The sequence below is a fragment of the Oncorhynchus clarkii genome, chromosome 32 (assembly GCF_045791955.1).
Source record: "Oncorhynchus clarkii lewisi isolate Uvic-CL-2024 chromosome 32, UVic_Ocla_1.0, whole genome shotgun sequence".
NCBI lineage: Eukaryota > Metazoa > Chordata > Actinopteri > Salmoniformes > Salmonidae > Oncorhynchus > Oncorhynchus clarkii.
In genome coordinates, this window is record NC_092178.1 from 9,953,548 (window position 1) to 9,968,658 (window position 15,111).

At 44.0% G+C, this 15,111-nt stretch overlaps 1 protein-coding gene across 1 annotated transcript; it reads left to right on the forward strand.

Moving 5' to 3' along the window:
* The first annotated feature begins 2,032 nt into the window (after positions 1 to 2,032).
* Positions 2,033 to 10,677, forward strand: LOC139392389 (biotinidase). Its single transcript, XM_071140347.1, has 8 exons — positions 2,033 to 2,173; positions 2,453 to 2,734; positions 2,981 to 3,130; positions 5,010 to 5,155; positions 5,944 to 6,121; positions 6,803 to 7,159; positions 7,283 to 7,852; positions 9,476 to 10,677. The coding sequence occupies exons 1-8, from the start codon at positions 2,147 to 2,149 to the stop codon at positions 9,740 to 9,742; spliced, it is 1,977 nt and encodes a 658-aa protein (XP_070996448.1). The 5' UTR covers positions 2,033 to 2,146; the 3' UTR covers positions 9,743 to 10,677.
* Positions 10,678 to 15,111: the final 4,434 nt, after the last annotated feature.

A 15,111-nucleotide genomic window follows, 5' to 3' on the forward strand; every position in this document is an offset into this window, starting at 1 on the left:
AAAAATGTACAGTTGAGAGAAATATGTTGGTTAATGTAGCGACAAACAATTATGCATATGTTTTTGTCTTAAGGTTAATTTAGGAAAATCTCTATTTAGCCAGCTAGCTACATTGGGGGAAAAAAGTATTTAGTCAGCCACCAATTGTGCAAGTTCTCCCACTTAAAAAGATGAGAGAGGCCTGTAATTTTCATCATAGGTACACATCAACTATGACAGACAAAATGAGAAAAAAAATCCAGAAAATCACATTGTAGGATTTTTAATGAATTTATTTGCAAATTATGGTGGAAAATAAGTACTTGGTCAATAACAAAAGTTTATCTCAATACTATATCTCAATATAAACCAGCAAACCAGGCTGTCGTCTTGTGAAACAGTGAATGTAAAGAATCTAGCTAGCTAAAGCATTTACTGCAAAATGAATGTGCAATTTTGTAAGCTTGCCTTGCGGATATTTCCCATGCAATGCAGTTGAAGTAATGTAGCTAGCTAACTATTTCCTTGCTTATTGTGCAGTAGAGGATCAAAATACCTGTATGCCTATGGATGTGTAGCTAGCTATGTAGCCGATCTGGGTATGGACCCTAAAACGTTTGGAATAAATATTAGTTCAGAACCTAGCCATTAACCTCAGCTATCATAGCTTGTTGTATTGACTTCACAACAGTCTGAATGACATTAATGAAGCCTATGGATTGAGTAGAATATATTTTTAGGATCAGAGGACCCATACCAATTATTTTCAGTCTCCTGAGGGGGAAAAGGTTTTGTCGTGCCCTCTTCACGACTGTCTTGGTGTGTTTGGAACATGATAGTTTGTTGGTGATGTGGACACCAAGGAACTTGAAACTCTCGACCCGCTCCACTACAGCCCCTTCGATGTTAATGGGGGTCTGTTCGACCCGCCTTTTCCTGTAGGCCACGATCAGCTCCTTTGTCTTGCTCACATTGAGGGAGAGGTTGTTGTTCTCGCACCACACTGCCAGTTCTCTTACCTCCTCCCTGTAGGCCGTCTCATCGTTGTTGGTGATCAGACCTACCACATTGTGTCGTCAGCAATCTTAATGATGGCGTTGGAGTCGTGTTTGGCCATGCAGTAATGGGTGAACAGAGAGTACAGGAGGAGACTAAGTATACACCCCTGAGGGACCCCAGTGTTGAGGATAAGCGTGGCAGACCTACCCTTACCACCAGGGGGCGGCCCGTCAGGAAGTCCAGGACCCAGTTGCAGAGGGAGGTGTTTAGTCCCAGTTCTTTTTAGTCCTTAGCTTAGTGATGAGCTTCGTGGGCACTATGGTGTTGAACGCTGAGCTGTAGTCAATGAACAGCATTCTCACATAGGTGTTCCTTTTGTCCAGGTGAGAAAGGGCAGTGTGGAGTGAGATTGAGATTGCGTCATCTGTGGATCTGTTGGGGCGGTATGCTAATTAGAGTGGGTCCAGGGTATCGTGGGAGGATGCTGTTGATGTGAGCCATGACCAGCCTTTCAAAGCCCTTCTCTCTTTCAGGGGGCTCAGATCATAGTATTTCCAGAGGATGGTCTTCAGGGGTTTAACTTCAGTCGTCTGTCCATCTCTGCTTACCTAGAGACCATCCCTGACCCACAGTCTGAGGACTGGAACCCCTGTACACAGACAGACAGACACACCCACACTGAGGTATGTACAGGTGCTCACTGACCTGCCCAGTTCAATATTGGTTACATTAAATAAATAAATAAACACAGCAGCTGTGCTGGAGCCTGACGCAATTTCTAAAGGAAGAACCACTGTAGATGTGACTTTTTATTTATCATCTATATATACATTTATAGATTTTTATATTGAATATTAAAAAATACAATCTACTTTCAGTGAAGGCGCTCAACATCTACATCACATTCAGTCATCTAACAGACTCCCATCTAGAGCGATACACAGAAGCAACCAGGGGCAACGTCGTGCTCAACAGCACGTCGACAGATCTCCCACAAGCTCAAAAAACAGGAACCCGAACCAGCATCCTAGAATACAAAAATACTGGCTATATTTACAGTGAGCTGCTGCCCCCTAGCGGTCATACCGCAGCGCTGCATGGGTTCAGACTGAAGAACACGCCCTCAGACAAGCCAACAGCCTATCACCGAAGGCAGGAACGATGTCAGATGCACTTTTCAACCATACTCCGCACAGTAAGTAGGAGCCGGCAGTACAGCAATAGTCTGCCATAAAACCTTAAAGAAGAAGAAGACGGGGCAGTAGAAACAACAACAAACATGTATTAGACATAGCTACAGTAGCTAGTTAATGTAACAACAACGTGTTAATATTGCATCCATTCTATCAACAGCTATACTTTTGTGAAACAGGTCAGAATTAGAAACAAACTCAAGGTTTTATTTGTTTAACGAGTGTTGAGAACTTTGGACTGAGTGACCATTGAACTCGTACTGACCGGTCCTCCCTATCAGAGTTCCCCATCTATCCCGGGCTCTGGTCAGTCAGCCATGGCCCTCCGTGTCCTCCAGGCCGTGGCGGCGGTGGCTGTTCTTTGTCGGTTCCCCGTAACGTTAACTCGGGCTGGGGACAGGTCAGAGGGGACTCCCGGCCAATCCTACGTGGCTGCGGTATATGAGCACCGGGTTATTCTGAACCCGGAGCCGCACGTACCTCTGTCCCGGGCCGCGGCGCTCAAGCACATGATGAGCAACCTGGATGTGTACGAGGAGCAGGCCGCGCGAGCTGCGGAACAGGTTGGCTACATTTAGGGGGGGGGGGGGGGGGGGGGGGGGGGGTCTTTGATTTAACATAACCAGATGTGTTAGTGCAGGGCTGGAACTAAAGCCTGCACACCCTGCCGCTAAGCTCTTCAGGACTGGGTTACACTTGTCTTTGACAGGAAGGATACACATCAATCTTGCTTTAAGGGCTGGAGTTAGCTTTAAAGCTCTCTTCTCCCTTTCGAGTCTCACCCGTTTCCCTAATTCTCTCTATTTCAGGGGGCTCAGATCATAGTATTTCCAGAGGATGGTCTTCAGGGGTTTAACTTCAGTCGTCTGTCCATCTCTGCTTACCTAGAGACCATCCCTGACCCACAGTCTGAGGACTGGAACCCCTGTACACAGACAGACAGACACACCCACACTGAGGTATGTACAGAGCCGGATCCAGAACGAATCAGTTGGGCGGGCCTTTGATTTCTATACGCGGGTACGTTTTTTTCAGGGGACCTCCTGTGTGTGCAAGCGCATGAACGTTCACAATAGTTTTTTTAAACAGTGTTATAGTAGAGGCAATAGGCAGCTCGTGAGTTTCAAGTTTGGGGAATCTTACAATTTATCCTACCATTTCTACCGATCTTTGTGCCAGTTACGATTATTTTTATATGCGCATTTTCGTGGAAAAACTTTCATTTCAATAGTAACGTTTTAATTTCTCAGAATCATTGTCACGTGGTTAATCATAAAAATCGGAAAAATCTTTAAGTTAAAATTAAACTAAGGCAAGAATACCAGCCTCAGCCATATGGACACTCTGATACACTGATCTATTGGCAGTTAAAGAAATTAGCGCATAGAACTGAAAGATAAATAATAATAATAAATAAACAATAAACAAAACAACAACACAGAGTTACACATGGAGTAAACAATAAACAACAACACAGAGTTACACATGGAGTAAACAATAAACAACAACACAGAGTTACACATGGAGTAAACAATAAACAACAACACAGAGTTACACATGGAGTAAACGATAAACAACAACACAGTTACACATGGAGTAAACAATAAACAACAACACAGTTACACATGGAGTAAACAATAAACAACACAGTTACACATGGAGTAAACAATAAACAACAACACAGTTACACATGGAGTAAACAATAAACAACAACACAGTTACACATGGAGTAAACAATAAACAACACAATTACACATGGAGTAAACAATAAACAACAACACAGTTACACATGGAGTAAACAATAAACAAAACAACAACACAGAGTTACACATGGAGTAAACAATAAACAACAACACAGAGTTCAATGCTTTATTTGAGATTGATGCGTCTTTCTGCCGGGCGGCGTCTCAAATTATCAATATTTCCAGAGGATGGTCTTCAGGACACACACACACACACACACACACACACATACTTACACTTGGTGTACAAAACATAAAGAACACCTTCCTAATATTGAGTTGCAGTTCATCGAGGCATGGACTCTACAAGGTGTTGAAAGCGTTCCACAGGGATGCTGGCCCAAGTGGACTCCAATGCTTCCTACAGTTGTGTCAAGTTGGCTGGAAGTCTTTTTGGTGGTGGACCATTCTTGATACACACGGGAAACCGTTGAGTGTGAAAAACTCAGCAGCGTTGCAGTTCTTGACACAAACCGGTGCACCTGGCACCTACTACCATATCCTGTTCAAAGGCACCTACTACCATATCCTGTTCAAAGGCATCTACTACCATATCCTGTTCAAAGGCACCTACTACCATATCCTGTTCAAAGGCACCTACTACCATATCCTGTTCAAAGGCACCTACTACCATATCCTGTTCAAAGGCACCTACTACCATATCCTGTTCAAAGGCACCTACTACCATATCCTGTTCAAAGGCATCTACTACCATATCCTGTTCAAAGGCACCTGCTACCATATCCTGTTCAAAGGCACCTACTACCATATCCTGTTCAAAGGCACCTACTACCATATCCTGTTCAAAGGCACCTACATCTTTTGTCTTGCCCATTCGCTCTCTGAATGACACACATTCTGTACACAATCCATGTCTCAATTGTCTCAAGGCTTAAAAGTTCTTCATTAACCTGTCTCCCCTTCAGCTCCACTAATTATTTAACAAGTGACATCAATAAGGAGGTCATTGCTTCCACCTGGTCAGTCTGTCATGGAAAGAGCTGGTGTTCCTAATGTTTTGTACACTGTGTCTTTTGGTCTATTTTTTGGGGGATCAAATATCGTCAAATGTGTATTCTGTCCTGTTCTCTCTCAGGTCCTCCAGAGGTTGAGCTGCATGGCTCGACGTCACCGTCTGTACCTGGTGGCCAACATGGCTGACCTCCAGCCCTGCCGCCAGACCTCTTACCCCACCTGCCCCCACGATGGGCGCTGGCAGTTCAACACTGATGTAGTCTTCAGGTTACCTGTGTTGCTTCTGTTTTGAACACGTTGTTCATGTGCCGCTAGAGAATAAAAGGTGGACAGGGAGTTCCAGGTTTTCCAAAACCTCCAGAGGTTCTCTTGGAAATGACATTATATTGTGTTTATATACAGGGATGATGTTTGTGCTATATTGTTAAGAGAATAGGGAAATTACATTATATACAGGGATGAGGTTTGTGCTATATTGTTAAGAGAATAGGGAAATTACATTATACACAGGGATGATGTTTGTGCTCTTGGAATAGGGAAATTACATTATATTGTGTTTATATGCAGGGATGATGTTTGTGCCCTTGGAATAGGGAAATTACATTATATACAGGGATGATGTTTGTGCTCTTGGAATAGGGAAATTACATTATATTGTGTTTATATACAGGGATGATGTTTGTGCTCTTGGAATAGGGAAATTACATTATATACAGGGATGATGTTTGTGCTCTTGGAATAGGGAAATTACATTATATTGTGTTTATATACAGGGATGATGTTTGTCCTCTTGGAATAGGGTAATGACATTATATACAGGGATGATGTTTGTGCTATATTGTTAAGAGAATAGGGAAATGACATTATATTGTGTTTATATACAGGGATGATGTTTGTGCTATATTGTTAAGAGGCGTTCATTTAAAACGCGCCCCACCATCAGCCATTCTCTGTATGTACTATATGTTTAATAATAATTGTATTATTATTTTTTACACAATGAGTTGAGTTATAGATGGATGAAAAATAAATGTTTGTTGTCCCATTCACTGCAGGTGGGATGGTTCCCTGGCGGCACGCTATCACAAACACAACCTGTACTTTGAGAAGGCCTTCGATGCCCCGCCCACACTGGAGGTGGTGACCTTTGACACGCCGTTCGCCGGACGGTTTGGAGTGTTCACCTGCTTCGACATCCTGTTCCATGACCCTACCGTCAGACTACTGGAGCAGGTACGTACAGGAAGCTCAGAGGGCGGCAGGTAGCCCTGTGGTTAGAGCGTTGGGCCAGTAACCAAAAGATTTTAAGATACTTAACCCGAATTGCTCCTGCATCGCTGTTGTCGATGGCAGACCCTGGCTGTGACCTGCACTCTGAGGGTGTATCAGGGAGAGTAGGAGATGTTACAATTTTACAATTCACACACGTATATAAATACACACAGGTGTAATAGGACAAATATAAGCTCTCACCAAATGATTATTATACACACACACACACACACACCTTTTTCCCCCACAATGTTTGATTATGCATCCAAAATGAAGTTAACAGTCTGTGTTAATGTCTCTGTGTTAATGTCTCTGTGTTAATGTCTCTGTGTTAATGTGTCTGTGTTAATGTCTCTGTGTTAATGTCTCTGTGTTAATGTGTCTGTGTTAATGTCTCTGTGTTAATGTCTCTGTGTTAATGTGTCTGTGTTAATGTGTCTGTGTTAATGTGTCTGTGTTAATGTGTCTGTGTTAATGTGTCTGTGTTAATGTCTCTGTGTTAATGTGTCTGTGTTAATGTCTCTGTGTTAATGTGTCTGTGTTAATGTGTCTGTGTTAATGTGTCTGTGTTAATGTGTCTGTGTTAATGTCTCTGTGTTAATGTCTCTGTGTTAATGTGTCTATCTTTATATTTCTCCTCAGGGTGTCAGACAGATGGTCTACCCTACAGCCTGGATGAACCAGCTTCCTCTACTGTCAGCCATTCAGTTCCAGAGAGCCTTCAGTCTGGGAGCTAACACCACTCTGCTGGCGGCTAACATCAGGGCAGACAGCCTGGGTATGACAGGAAGTGGCATCTTCACCCCTGGTACTGCCATCTACCACCATGCCAGGGCTGGGCAGCCAGAGGAGGGGAGGCTGCTGGTGCTGAGGATACCTGTACTGGACACTGCCTGGCTGGGAACAGAGACGAGGGCCAAGGGGCAGGCAGGAGGAGAGACTGCAAGAGGAGAGGGAGAAGGGGAGGCAGGAGGAGAGACTGCAAGAGGAGAGGGGGAGGCAGGAGGAGAGACTGCAAGGGGAGAGGGGGAGGCAGGAGGAGAGGGGGAGGCAGGAGGAGAGACTGCAAGAGGAGAGGGGGAGGCAGGAGGAGAGACTGCAAGGGGAGAGGGAGTGGGGGAGGCAGGAGGAGAGACTGCAAGGGGAGAGGGGGAGGCAGGAGGAGAGACTGCAAGACGAGAGGGAGAGGGGGAGGCAGGAGGAGAGACTGCAAGAGGAGAGGGGGAGGCAGGAGGAGAGACTGCAAGAGGAGAGGGGGAGGCAGGAGGACAGACTGCAAGAGGAGAGGGAGAGGCAGGAGGAGAGGGAGAGGCAGGAGGAGAGACTGCAAGGGGAGAGGGGGAGACAGGAGGACAGACTGCTTATACCAGGTCACCTAAGCCTCTGTCTGGACAGAGGGAGGGCAACTCTGGGTTCTGTCTACAGGAGAGCCAACACTGCCAGGAGGATTCTCTCTCTACCTCTCCTCCTGCCTTCTCTCCCTCATCCCCCTTTCCTTTCACCTCCTCTATGATGTATGATCCCTTCTCCTTCCTCCTGCTGAGTGGTTCAGAGGGCCAGCTGACTGTGTGTGACGGTCGTTTCTGCTGCCACCTGCAGTACCGACGCTCCCCACAGGGGGGCAATACGGAGCTCTATGCTCTAGGAGCGTTCTCTGGCACTCACACGGTTAACGGGCGCTACAATGTACAGGTAGGGACCAACGTTTAACTTTATACTGAGTAGAACTGGTATACTGAGTAGAACTGGTAAACATTACAACTTCCATTTGGAACTGCTTGGAGGACTCCTGCACTGTGTATACTTGCAGCATTTGTTAGTATTCAACTTCTAGTTTCACTTGCAAGTATACAGTTTACTAGTTCTACTGAGTATACAGTATACCAGTTCTACTCAGTATACAGTATACCAGTTCTACTCAGTATACAGTATACCAGTTTCTCAGTATACAGTATACCAGTTCTACTCAGTATACAGTATACCAGTTTCTCAGTATACAGTCTACCAGTTCTACTCAGTATACCAGTTCTACTCAGTATACCAGTTCTACCCAGTATACCAGTTCTACTCAGTTTACCAGTTCTACTCAGTATACCAGTTCTACTCAGTATACCAGTTCTACTCAGTATACAGTTTACCAGTTCTACTCAATATACCAGTTCTACTCAGTATACAGTCTACCAGTTCTACTCAGTCTACCAGTTCTACTCAGTATACAGTTTACCAGTTCTACTCAGTATACCAGTTCTACTCAGTATACAGTTTACCAGTTCTACTCAGTATACAGTATACCAGTTCTACTCAGTATACAGTCTACCAGTTCTACTCAGTATACAGTCTACCAGTTCTACTCAGTATACAGTTTACCAGTTCTACTCAGTATACAGTCTACCAGTTCTACTCAGTCTACCAGTTCTACTCAGTATACAGTTTACCAGTTCTACTCAGTATACCAGTTCTACTCAGTATACCAGTTCTACTCAGTATACAGTTTACCAGTTCTACTCAGTATACCAGTTCTACTCAGTATACCAGTTCTACTCAGTATACAGTATACCAGTTCTACTCAGTATACAGTCTACCAGTTCTACTCAGTATACAGTCTACCAGTTCTACTCAGTATACAGTTTACCAGTTCTACTCAGTATACAGTCTACCAGTTCTACTCAGTCTACCAGTTCTACTCAGTATACAGTTTACCAGTTCTACTCAGTATACCAGTTCTACTCAGTATACCAGTTCTACTCAGTATACAGTTTACCAGTTCTACTCAGTATACAGTATACCAGTTCTACTCAGTATACAGTCTACCAGTTCTACTCAGTATACAGTCTACCAGTTCTACTCAGTATACAGTTTACCAGTTCTACTCAGTATACAGTCTACCAGTTCTACTTAGTATACCAGTTCTACTTAGTATACCAGTTCTACTCAGTATACAGTATACCAGTTCTACTCAGTATACCAGTTCTACTCAGTATACCAGTTCTACCCAGTATACCAGTTCTACTCAGTATACAGTATACCAGTTCTACTCAGTATACCAGTTCTACTCAGTATACCAGTTCTACTCAGTATACCAGTTCTACCCAGTATACCAGTTCTACTCAGTATACAGTCTACCAGTTCTACTCAGTATACAGTCTACCAGTTCTACTCAGTATACAGTTCACCAGTTCTACTCAGTATACAGTCTACCAGTTCCTAAGCTTGAGTTTTTACCTCATGTCCAGCTGTGATCTTCCAATAGTTAAGCCTTTTGCAGTAGTACAACAGTTCATGCATGGTATTAATGATTAACCCCTCCCCCTCCAGGTGTGCGTGTTGGTCCGCTGTTTGGGGTCGGAGGTCAGCTCCTGTGGACAGGAAGTGGAGGAGGCAGAGTCGAGAGTTGACTTCCTATTGGAGGGGAAGTTCGGAACCCGTCACGTTTACCCGTCGTTGCTAGGTAGCGGCATGGTTCTAGAACAACCTGACCAGGTCAAGACGACCGCAGATGGTCGCGTGGCCATGGAACACTCAGGGATGACCGTCGGACTAGTGACCGCATGTCTCTACGGCAGGGTGTACGACCAGGACTAAGGTGTGTGAGAGAGAGGTTGCGGTCCAAACACTTAAGATACACCCTCGTCCACTTACCCTCGCCTTATGCCCTTGGGGAAATCCCCGTCGCCATCTTGGAAGGCGGTCCAAATGATTAGCCAAGCAAGGGAAGTTAGCAACGTAAGCCCCTCAGCCCTCGTTTTTAGTCGGCTTAGCTAGTGTACAATAATGTTCACTCCTGGGCCCGAAACTCCCCATAATTCAATTCACGACAATTGTACATCTTGTCAGCGAAAACTTAAAAACAACATCAATGGAGAAGTCAACATAAAAACAGTAAAAACAAATGCAAATAAGTTAGAAATTGTGCTACTAATGCACATGACTGCACAAACACATCTCGTAAAAAGTACATATGTTTTTGTTTGGTTATCTTTTGGAAATTGTAGAGAAAAAATATTAATTATTCTTCAGAAGTTCCAGCTGGGTAGGCTAACATTACTTAGCCAATTCATTTACTAGCTATCATACAGTAGGCGTATATTAATAATTATATATTTAATATAAGTAGACATGCACTCATAATTGACTGTAGCGCATATAACGCACCCACAAGCTACCGGTGGCTGAAAACACAATCATCTCGGGATGAACGAGTGACAAATTTCCAGCCAAGGGTGGTCCATTTAAAAATCATTCCTTCCTCCCTTGCCCCTTGTATACTCGTCAGACGTCATCAGAAGTGTCCACTTAATTTGAGGGTTGAGGGGATAGGGTGTGTCTTAAGTGTTGGGACCGCAACCAGGGAGAGAGAGTGAGAGAAGGTGTGTGTTTGGGTTAAATGATTGTGTGGTCCCATAAAGTGAACCAATCTTCTACCTCAGTAAATAAGTGTTCTCTTTTGTCCTCTGTCCTGTTTCTGAACTGTATCCATGACACCCTATTCTGCAATGTTGTCGGGGGTTACGCCAAATAAAAATATGATTCACCAACAACAAAAAATATTGTATTTTTTAAAACAGCACATTTATAATTTTCCAACGGGTCTATACGTTTTAGTTTTTTTTCCTTGCCTGAGTAGCCTCGTTTCACTGCCAAAAATAAAATTAAACCTTCTTGTGTTCAGCGAAATAACAACACAATGTGAAATACAGGTAGCTCGTCAAATAATGAACATCCAATCACATTCACCATTACTCTCTCACGGGAATTCCACTAATGTAGACAAACGTAGCTGCTGCTCATGTTGGGATCTGTACTGATGGCGCGTACTGATGGCGCAAAAGCCATGACAGGGAGACATAGTGGAGTGGTAACGCGCCTGCAAGCAGTTGCTCCCGACACTTGGGTACACTGCAGCATCCACCAAGAGGCTCTTGCTGCCAAGGGAATGCCTGACAGCTTGAAATACGTTTTGGACACTACAGTGAAAATGGTTAACTTTGTTAAAGCAAGGCCCCTGAGCTCTCGTGTATTTTCTTCACTATGCAATGATATGGGTAGCGACCATGTAACGCTTTTACAACATACAGAAGTGCGCTGGTTATCAAGGGGCAAAATATTGACACTTTTTTAAATTGAGAGACGAGCTTAACGTTTTCTTTACTGACCATAACTTCACATGTCTGACTGCATGATGACGAGTATCTCACACGACTGGCCTATCTGGGTGATGTTTTTTCTCACCTGAATGATCTGAATCTAGGATTACAGGGACTCTCCGCAACTATATTCAATGTGCGGGACAAAATTGAGGCTATAATTAAGAAGTTGGAGCTCTTTTCTGTCTGCATTAACAAGGACAACACACAGGTCTTTCCATCATTGCATGATTTTTTTGAGTGTAAATGAACTCAAGCTTACAGACAATGTTGAATGTGATATAGTAAAGCACCTGAGTGAGCTGGGTGCGCAATTACGCAGGTACATTCCCCAAACGGATGACACAAACAACTGGATTCGTTATCCCTTTCATGCCCTGCCTCCAGTCCACTTACCGATATCTGAACTAGAGAGCCTCGTCGAAATTGCAACAAGCGGTTCTGTGAAAATTGAATTCATCAGAAGCCACTGCCAGATTTCTGGATAGGGCTGCGCTCAGAGTATCCTGCCTTGGCAAATCACGCTGTTAAGACACGGATGCCCTTTGCAACCACGTGCCTATGTGAGAGTGGATTCTCAGCCCTCACTAGCATGACAACTAAATACAGGCACAGACTGTGTGTGGGAAATTATTTAAGACTGAGACTCTCCAATACATCCCAACATTACAGAGTTATGTGCATCCTTTCCAGCACACCCTTCTCATTAATCTGTGATAAATTATTCGCCATTTTCGATGAACAAATAAGGTTTTATATGTAAAATGGTTAAATAAAGATAATAATTATTGATTATTATTTGAGCCTTGGTCCTATAAGAGCTCTTTGTCACTTCCCACGAGCCGGGTTGTGACAAAAACTCACACTCATTCTTATGTTTAATAAATGTATCATATAGTGTGTGTGGCAGGCTTACAATGATGGCAAAAAAACAACATTTCAGAGTGCGCTGACCCTGGTGCTAGAGGGGGCACGCAGCTGGAGGTTGACTGTTTGAAGGGGTACAGCTGACCCTGCTGCTAGAGGGGGCACGCAGCTGGAGGTTGACTGTTTGAAGGGGTACAGGACTATAAACAGTTTGGGAACCACTTCCCTAGTGGAAGACATCATGATACCATATTCCCTATAGTGTATTATATGACACCCTGGGTGAGTCCTAATTGTATTTATATTTATTTATTTAACCTTTATTTAACCTTTATTTAACCTTTAATTTAACTAGGCAAATCAGTTAAGAACACATTCTTATTTACAATGACGGCCTAGGAACAGTGGGTTAACTGCCTTGTTCAGGGGCAGAACGGCATTTTTTTACTTTGTCAGCTCGGGGATTCGATCTAGCAACCATTCGCTCTAACCACTAGGCTATCTGCCACCCCTAATAATCTCTACTCCCTTTAAAGTGTGCACTACTACACAAATTGAAAAGCACTGGATTTGGTGTAGGCATGGGCCATGTGCCAGTCATTTCCTTTCAAATCAATGAAGGGAAGTGAACAAGTGCACAGTTATGAAGAAATGAGAGATTGGGATGCACCTCCTATTCCTTATGTAGTGCACAAAATCTATTCATACCAGTCTGGAGAACGATGCCGGCATTTCAAAAGAAACAATCATTATTTCATATCAGTCATTATTAAGAACGTTGCACCATATTAAGTCTGCCTTTAGACTTCTCTCACCTGAAAAAGGCAACGTTTCTCACACACACACACACACACACACACACTTCCTGTTTCAGCTGTGCGTCATGCCTTAGAACAGCCCTTAGCCGTGGTATATTGGCCATATACCACACCTCCTCGGTCCTTATTGCTTAATTATTACTCTCCTGGAGGAATCAACTCTATGAATCAGACAGTAGTAACTAGTATTATAACTCTCCTTTTAGGAATCAACTCTATGAATCAGACAGTAGTAACTGGTATTATAAGTCCTGGAGGAATCAACTATGAATCAGATAGTAGTAATTGGTAGGAGAACTCTCCTGGAGGAATCAATGACTCAGTGAATCGGTTCAGTATTGACTCAGGATTAGGAGGTAAACAGTGATCTCTGTGTTTGTCCATTATAATAGATGAACTCAACTAGAATGAAACTAGTCTGGGTACCAGTCTGTTTAGCTATCATTCCACTCCTTGCCAGTCCTGTCATGCTAAACAGTTTTACACATGAGTACAAGGAGTGCAATGTTAGCTAAACAGACTGGAACCCAGGCTACCCTAGAACCAGACTGGTACCCAGGCTACCCTAGAACCAGACTGGTACCCAGGCTACCCTAGAACCAGACTGGTACCCAGGCTAACCTAGAACCAGACTGGTACCCAGGCTAACCTAGAACCAGACTGGTACCCATGCTACCCTAGCACCATACTGGCACCCAGGCTACCCTAGAACCAGACTGGTACCCAGGCTAACCTAGAACCAGACTGGTACCCATGCTACCCTAGCACCATACTGGCACCCAGGCTACCCTAGAACCAGACTGGTACCCAGGCTAACCTAGAACCAGACTGGTACCCATGCTACCCTAGCACCATACTGGCACCCAGGCTACCCTAGAACCAGACTGGTACCCAGGCTAACCTAGCACCATACTGGTACCCAGGCTAACCTAGCACCATACTGGTACCCAGGCTAGAATAAAACCCCTAAAGGAAGAGACCTGGAGATACAGAGGAAGTAGAGCTGTAGATTCTGTTGGTCCCATTGGCTAGGATTGTCCCTCTGCTCTCTCCATTCATACAGCCACAGCTCTCTCATTGTCATAGGGCAGAGGTTTGGTAGCAGGGACCAATCCTAGAGGACTGGAGCTACCTGCTATTGACACCCAGTCCAGTCCAGTCCTGGTTTTCCTTTAGTATTAAACCTCTCCTCGTGGTGGAGTGAGTGGTTCAGAGTAGTCTTAAAATCCTGCCAATGAAGAGGAGGTATAGCCAAAGTAGTGTCTTCAGGTCGTCTCAGAATCACTGGGGTTAAGCTTGTTATGGTCAAAGTGGGGCGAAGCAGAGTAGGAGGCGTGGTTAGGCCTCAAAGGGGGAGGGGACTCAAAGACCACTCCTTTTATTTGGTGGTTGGAGTAGTGATTAACATATTGAAGGAATGCCATGGTGACCCGTTGGGAAGCAGGAAGAGTTGCCATGGAGACCATGGGTTGAGGCGGGCAGCATGGAATTGAGGATGAGAGCGAGACAGTTGGCAACATCTCTGTTAGGAGCACAGGACAGTATAACCTAGGGAGAGAGACAGTATGAGTGAGTCTGTGTGGCGTCTGTATGTGTGTGTGAGAATATGTCTAAACAAACAAAGAGTTATCTAAACTGGAGATGTGTGGATAAACCACTTCCCCAATCTATTTGGCTCAAAAACAAATTACAAACAGAAAACACATATTCAGTAAGAGTCAAAAGTTTGGACACCTACTCATTAAAGGGTTTTTATTTTTACTATTTTCTACATTGTAGAATAATAACGAAGACATCAAAGCTATGAAATGACACAGTAACCAAAAAAGGGGTTACTTTTATTATTTTATATTTGAGATTCTTCAAAAGTAGCCAGCCTTTGCCTTGATGACAGCTTTGCACACTTGGCATTCTTAGGCTGTCATTCAAAAAAGGTGACGGGCCATCCCCAACCGCCACAGACTCCTGATGGTCCAATAATACGCCAAACGCCATACTATTGGTTCTTTCAAAACACGATGTGTGTGAATGTTTTGAGAACCTCAGACTGGGGAGCGTCGCTATACAGCTATTTTCAGGTCTCTGCAGAGATGTTATATCGGGTTCAGGCTCTGGCTGGGCC